Source organism: Dinoponera quadriceps, unplaced genomic scaffold, assembly GCF_001313825.1.
Source record: "Dinoponera quadriceps isolate SergipeBrazil2010 unplaced genomic scaffold, ASM131382v1 scaffold690, whole genome shotgun sequence".
NCBI lineage: Eukaryota > Metazoa > Arthropoda > Insecta > Hymenoptera > Formicidae > Dinoponera > Dinoponera quadriceps.
In genome coordinates this window covers 881,741-888,856 of record NW_014555275.1, presented here as the reverse complement: position 1 = coordinate 888,856, position 7,116 = coordinate 881,741, and the positions used below count along the sequence as shown (strand labels likewise).

Sequence of the window (7,116 nt, the reverse complement as noted above, 5' to 3'; positions counted from 1 at the left end):
GTATATTTTTTCGACGTTCTTTAATAATATTACATATATATTTTAATATAAAAGTTTTACTATAAAAGTATTATTTTTAAATATGATTTTTCTGAATGTTGTCAAAATATCTTAAAAGCGTCAGGGAAAATATTTTTTAAATGTTACTTTGACATTTACTTGAAGTCAATGCAACAGTTCGAAATTATAATTTGAACTTAGAAATAACGTGAATAAAATATTAATTTTCTATTGTTATAATATTGTTTTTTGTATTGTTCTAATATGTTCGAATCTCGCTGACTGTCCGCTATTTCAAGAAATTGTGTGTGTTGTAACCGAGATAAGAAATATAATCCTGTTGTCGTTATCGTAGCCGCAATAATCAGCGATTGCATGTTCTTATTCACCAACCCCTTGTTCGTCTTGCACGCTTTAATGTTAAAAGCGTCATTCCATCTTCTTTCGGTATGCAATAAGCAATAAAAATAAAATAATACTTTCAGCACGAAAGTATGTAAGACGTATTTAATCTATGTATGACCTCGGTCAGTCAGTAAGTGGTAGGGTCATTACCAGAGCTCCTATTTTTGAAATAGTTATGTTCACGTGTCACTGCGCAGATATATTCATATTTCAACACATTGCGTACCGCTCATGAGTTTTTTCGTGTTTCGCGCGCCATCTGTTAAGGACCGCTCACGAGTTTTCTCGTTTTTCACGCGCCATCTGTTATGGACCTTAGATGTCAACACACTGTCTTGTCCACATCGAATGAAGCGATCTCATTGGTGGAAACCGTGCAGGTCGATCTACGATAAACTATATAATTGCACGAATCCATAAAGCATTGCAGTTACATTGTATTTTGGTCATTTGAATAGCCTTCGTCTTCAAGTTCCTGGCGCTTTTAGAAATGCCCTCTCTCAGAAAAAGGAGGGGAACCAACGAAACTGATACACTTGCGGAAGTATTTAACGATCATTTATCAGATATTCCTAGTGAGATCGAAGATGCGGATGACTGTTTTGACGATTCCGGAAATGATTCTACTGATTCTACTGACAGTGAAATTATTCGACCTGTAAGGAAGCGCAAGGTGGCGGTGCTTTCAAGTGATTCCGACACTGACGAAGCTACTGATAATTGTTGGTCTGAAATTGACACACCACCACGCTTACGACTTTAATTGTTTCATTGTATAATTAGTTGTTTAATTGATTAAAAGTTTAATTGTTTTTGTAAATAAAAATGTTATAATTATTGAAAAACAACACCTAAAGTGCATTATGATCTGTAGTTATGATGATTTAAGTAACGCGCAGTTTGCCCAAAAACGGTGCCTGGCGTATGTCTCAGAGATTTCTATGCGGTACGCAATGTTAAATTAAAATAACTACGACATTTACATATACGCAACTATTTCAAGAATAGAGGCCAAGAACTCAGAGTGGTCATAAGTATCATTGATAATATGTTTAAATTTTATTGTTTCATCGATATTATCTCAAAAAATATTATAGGAATAATAGAAAAACTTTAGCGCAACGTTATTTGCAACGTTATGACACTCCCACTTCAATATTATCGTTTATTCTTAATTAATCTCCAAATCAGTGTTTCATTTCAATATTATCGTTTATTCTTAATTAATCTCCAAATCAATGTCAAAGTTTATTCATAATGATGTTGTGTACAACATTAAATGCCGACATATATGAAAATGTTATATGTTATTGAATATCGTTGTGATAATATCGAAGTAATGATTTTTTGTTTACTGGATTTATTCTTTATCTTAACCTATGAAATAGTATTTTTTTAGCTGTAAATCGATATATGTAATCATGTGTAAAACAAAGGACGCTCGGACTTATATAAAGTGATTTGTGAAAATGCACAAGTATATTCTATTTATGAAAATTTTGTCCGATGTTCTTCAACGACTATGTTATGAACAAACGGGCGATAAATATTTTAAATAAAACAATTTTAATATTCTCTCATTTTTATATACTTTAAACGCCCAATGTACATAATTATATACATTCAGAAAATCGTACTTCTCGACGGACAATTTTATTCGAATAAAAGATTTTTCATCAGGAACGTCCTTTAAGACGATCTTATCAATTTTACTTCAGTGGGATCGACGGGTGGGCCTTAAAGGGTCTTGAAACGAAGTATAAAAGTATACAGTTTTATATAGCGCCGAATTTATTAATTTACCACGCCGAATTTATTTATAATTTATGTATTTACTTTTTATATAAGCATGAGCGGTTTAATTTTTCTCACGGTGTCTTATCCGAAAAGCATTTCGTTCGGGAAATTGACATAACTCCGAGTAAATAGATTCGTTGCTGATGTAAGACATATCATTCCAGATACCGCAATTTGTTTGTCACGTTCAAAGTCATTGACCGGCCTGACTTGTTGCTACCCCACTTGGCCTGCGGGGGTTGAAATCATGGAGCTTTGGGATTTAAACACGGCCCTGTACGTGGCTGTCACCTCCGTTCAATAAAGACACGCGTGCGCCGTTAGCAGGTCCCGTTACACCCTGCGATGTCAGAATTCGGCGGGGCTAGTGCTCTTCAATGGTAAGAGTTCCTTATCACCGGTTAAAACGTTTCTCTTCAAATCGTGTCGGATCCGTGCGACGCGAATTCGTGGCACACGTGCAAAATGGACGAGTTTACCTGAGCGTCGTGGATTTAATTCGTGCGGTCGGTGTTCCGTTTTGAACCTCGGGGACTCGGGAACGTAATCGAGAAGACGAGGAAAGACAAAAAAGAGGGAGTGGATGGAGATTTAACGCGTTGTGGCTACTTTCGAATGCTCTACAAGTATTGCTCATTCTTTCGTTTCTTCCACATATTTTAGTTTAAACGTTTGTTTTGCAACGATATTTTACTCGCTGCCCATATTTCATCCCCTTGTGTATACTGATTTCGCAACGCTTAGTGTAAACTTAAAATCATAATTTTTCTGGGTTAGGTGAATATTTTTGGGAAATTATATATTAATTTGGATTAAAGGATAAACTTAATATTTTATGATTCTCCATACGTACGCAGACCGGAGGATATTCCGTACAGTAACAAATATTCAATGTTATATCCTCCCACAAAATATATTAATATGGACAATGTTAATATCTAATGACACCAAAAACTCCGTGCTTTGCTTCTGTGAAGGCCCGTAAATTCTTCGTTTGGTCGATTACATTTTTATACTCGTATAAAAAAAAATATGTATATTAATTCATATTTTAAAATATTCCCCTTAGTCTAATGGAGTATCTTTTGGAAAAACACGCTCGCAAAGTCGCGAACTCTTTTGGAGCATGTAAAAATAGCGGGGAGAAACAATATCGAATTGACAATGACTCTTGCGTGTTGATGATTAATCTAAAATGATTATTACGTAGATGTGACTTTCGTAATTAAGGTGATGAAAACGACGATATTTTTCGTTGAATACACATACGTAGTTCAGAAATACAAAATAATTCGATTATCGTTGCCCGATATATACTTTGTGTCGATTCGAATGACACACTTCCGTTGACTAGCGCTTCGGTTATTGTTAGTATCGTGGGTCGAAATATCTCGGCGCTGTCAATCACGATTTGCAGATGAGAGCACTGGACACAATCATGAACTCGACTTGCGCCTCTTGTATACTCGAACCGCCCCCCGACATCCTCCACATACCACCGCCGCCGTTCCCGGCTATCCTGCAGCAGGGTTCCGATTTCTATCCGAGCAGTGACATCCTGCCATTCTTGCCGCATCTAAATGACAGCCCCTGCAAGCACTTCTGCGACCGGCGCTCCGAGGGTGTTCAGTACATCGAGATGCCTCAGCAAGGTTGGTAAAGGAAGGCCAGAAACGTTTATAAAAAGATAAAAAAATAAAAACTTTTAAAGCTCGATGTAAAACATAATAAGGATAAAGGTTTACGAACGACGAAATACGCGTAACGTACTCTCTAATTTTCTCGAAGTGGAGTCTCATTCACGACAAATGAAAAGCGACGGTATTTCCGCTCGAACCGACAGTGAAAAGCACCGGCACTCGCGAAGCCGCAAGAATGAATGTTTCACTCAAGTTCAGAGTGGATTCTGACCTCATAGTGAATGTTTTAATCGATCAGAGCGAACTTGTTTCCGTGACGGTGGAATACATCAGATTCACTCTTCAGTTCAGATCGGAAGTATTCGCTCGACGTTTAAGAGCGGAGAATTCCGCTCCTTACGAGCGAAAAATCGCTTTTCCTCCGAATTGACTCGGCTGTCGATCGCTCTGTCTTTCGAGAGAAATTTCACCCCAAGAAATTCAGAGAGCACACTTTCAGGAACTGTATTCGACGACACGTGGCTCCTGATCCTGATATCGTCGTGCGTCGGCGTCACCTTCATCGGCATCGTGCTGGCGACGTTGTTCCTGAAGTGCAAGTTGTAAGTATATTCCTTCTGATCGGCACGCAGACTTCGTTGAGAATCTAACAGCTTTACCCTCGAAGTTCTCCCTCCGAAACTCTCGCGCTCGCGAACCTTGTCGTGTCTCCCTTCGGAAGCTTCCCTTCTTCCTCTTCTCCCTTTCTTACTTGATACACCTAACGAGAGCGAACGACTCGAACGTAATTCGCCGTAGCAACAGAAGCGGCAAGAGCGGCGTGATCTCCATGCCGAACGCGGCCTCCAGCATGCAAACGAAAAACGGTAGGGTGCAGAACGAGGCGGTGCTGTATCCCTGCGCGACCGACACCATGCAGGACAGCCGGGTGATGTGGGCCACTCTTACACCGCGCGGCACCACCAGGCACTACCTGGAGGAGCACACGTACGAGACCATCGGCGGTGGGCAGTTCCAGAAGCGCGCCTGTACGACCACACCAACCGAACATGTAAAACTCAAGGCAATCTAACAATACGTTTGTATTACGTGATTATTAGCCCCCCTGCGTCTACAGAGTGTCCCAGATCTGACGAGCCACCTCTTTCTTATCCGCTGATCTGTCTATCCACCGGTCGCTTTCTCTCTATCGATCGACTCGGGATCTTAAGCAGAATAAAACAAACCGGAAACTTAGAGGGGAACCTCTCGAAAGATAGCTCGACCAGTCTGGACACCGTGTACACGAGTGCGTAAAGCAACGATCCCGCTGAACGAATTTAGTCGCTCGACTCTCCCCCGCGAGCAAGTGGAACGCCCCGATAGAGCGTGAACCCCCGGATGTCCTTCTAGACTTACGCCGATCCGCCAGCCATTAGCCCGGTGCAAAGTCGGCCGAAGGACGACAAGGCTTTCGACAACACCGCGTTCGTGGATTACGAGGAGCCCTTGTCCGTCAAGACCGAGTACTATCAGCTCAACGACGTCCTGGAGCCGAACGATTCCGGTAAACCCACTGTCGACCACCCCTTCTCACCCCCATCCGATGTCTATCTTTACGAGACGCCTCTCACCGATGCGACGGCACGTGATTATTAATCGTCCATCGCCGTGTATTTTAGGCATTCTCACGATCCAACGTGGCACCCTGCGCCCGCGCGTCAGCTCCCCGACGAGAATCGAGCACCCGAACCTACCCCCGTTGAACCTCCACCCCCACAAGCGCGCGTCTCGCAAGGGCTCCGGGGCGCAGCACACCTCGGACACGCTGCTGCGAAGCAGCATCACGTCGTCCACTTATATTCCCACCATATAAGCCAGGCCTCTTCGCCCCCGTCTCTCTCGTCTTCTCTTCGTCACACCTCCGCGCCGCCGACGAGCGAAGCCCATCGACGCGCCGTGTCGCACTTCTCGTATCCGACACACACACACACACACACACACACACACACACACCGCATCATTCGTATCTAGTCATTGTGAGCACGCACGTACCGACACCGCGACTCGGCGAACCTCAAGCTGAGTTTGAGCCTTTAAGTCCGAGGAAAGTTTAAACTCAGCTTAAGATTCAGCGGACGTTGGTGAAATCCAGCGGAAGTCGAATCCGACCGAAACGACGAAGCCGTTTGCGAGGTGTGTGCGTGCTTCTTTTTTATCGATTGATATATGACGTGATCGTGTAGACGTAGAATAGGCTCGATCTTCGAGTGAAATATGTATATGTGTATGTTACATTTGCATCTTACGGAATAAAACAATGCGTAGAAAGGCGGCGTCTTTCCTCTCTTCGTCACCGTCACCGAGTCACCGTTCTGTCGCCAAGATATTATCGATCACTAATCCGGGAAACAATTTCCCGCGCATAATTATATATGATTATATGTAAGGCGTCATATAGAATATGTCCCTATATAAAAATATATAATTATGTACGAAGTGCGGCGATACAGTCGTATATGACGGTGTATAAGTACATCCGACCTCGTTTTGCACGTATGACGATATGTATGTACACTATATTGTTAAATAAAATATGAGGCATAACAGCAAACAGGAGAAAGTTCTTTTGTAGAATTAAAGAAAGCACAATAGTTCCGTATGTAACCAGATATAATTGAATGTAATCATATATAATTATATATTTTTACACGACATATTCTATATATAATTATATATGAGAAGGTTCCCCTCCCTTCAGGCAGTAAACACCCACCAACGACTAATATTACAGCAATGTTACAATTCCCCACTTTGTAATGTAACTGTTATATACAACGCGTGTCTCACTTATCATTAAGCGGGAAATTGTCACATTCACACAATGTTACTGTTAGTTGGCGTTTACTTATGGCTATTGATTGTTGTCGATATATCGTTGAAGCTTCATCGATGATCGCGAGGACGGAATGTCACGCGAGTCGCAAGATCAACCGCACCACATTACCTGGCTTCTTTTTTTCTGTCGTTTTTATTTAACAGGCTCTCTCGCGGGCGCGCTTCTCTCACAGGCGCGCCTGATACAATAATACATAAATGTAGTCGGAGGGGCAAATCGAATTTCTCGTTGTGCACAGTTTCAATACTTTATTCATATAATTTCGTAGTGTTACGGCATTATTCCTATGTATTTACAATGTCCCTAATGTCTCGGGAGAGAATATCTGTAATGCGTCAGTGCGCGCACTACGTTACTCACGTGTGTGTATATGCGTGTGTATCTGCTCTCCTTTTC

The 7,116-nt window shown here is 41.8% G+C and overlaps 1 protein-coding gene across 4 annotated transcripts; it reads left to right on the top strand.

Moving 5' to 3' along the window:
* Positions 1-2,518: 2,518 nt before the first annotated feature.
* On the top strand, positions 2,519-6,455 carry LOC106743756. 4 transcript variants are annotated; one of them, XM_014617940.1, is made up of 6 exons: positions 2,519-2,582; positions 3,620-3,854; positions 4,342-4,444; positions 4,647-4,905; positions 5,235-5,388; positions 5,504-6,455. In XM_014617940.1, the coding sequence occupies exons 1-6, from the start codon at positions 2,580-2,582 to the stop codon at positions 5,695-5,697; spliced, it is 948 nt and encodes a 315-aa protein (XP_014473426.1). In that variant the 5' UTR covers positions 2,519-2,579; the 3' UTR covers positions 5,698-6,455. The 4 variants fall into 4 exon arrangements, with proteins under 4 accessions (XP_014473426.1, XP_014473427.1, XP_014473424.1 ...); XM_014617941.1 differs by having other exon boundaries at positions 4,641-4,893; positions 5,504-6,454; XM_014617938.1 differs by having other exon boundaries at positions 4,641-4,905; positions 5,504-6,454.
* The last annotated feature ends 661 nt before the right edge of the window (positions 6,456-7,116 follow it).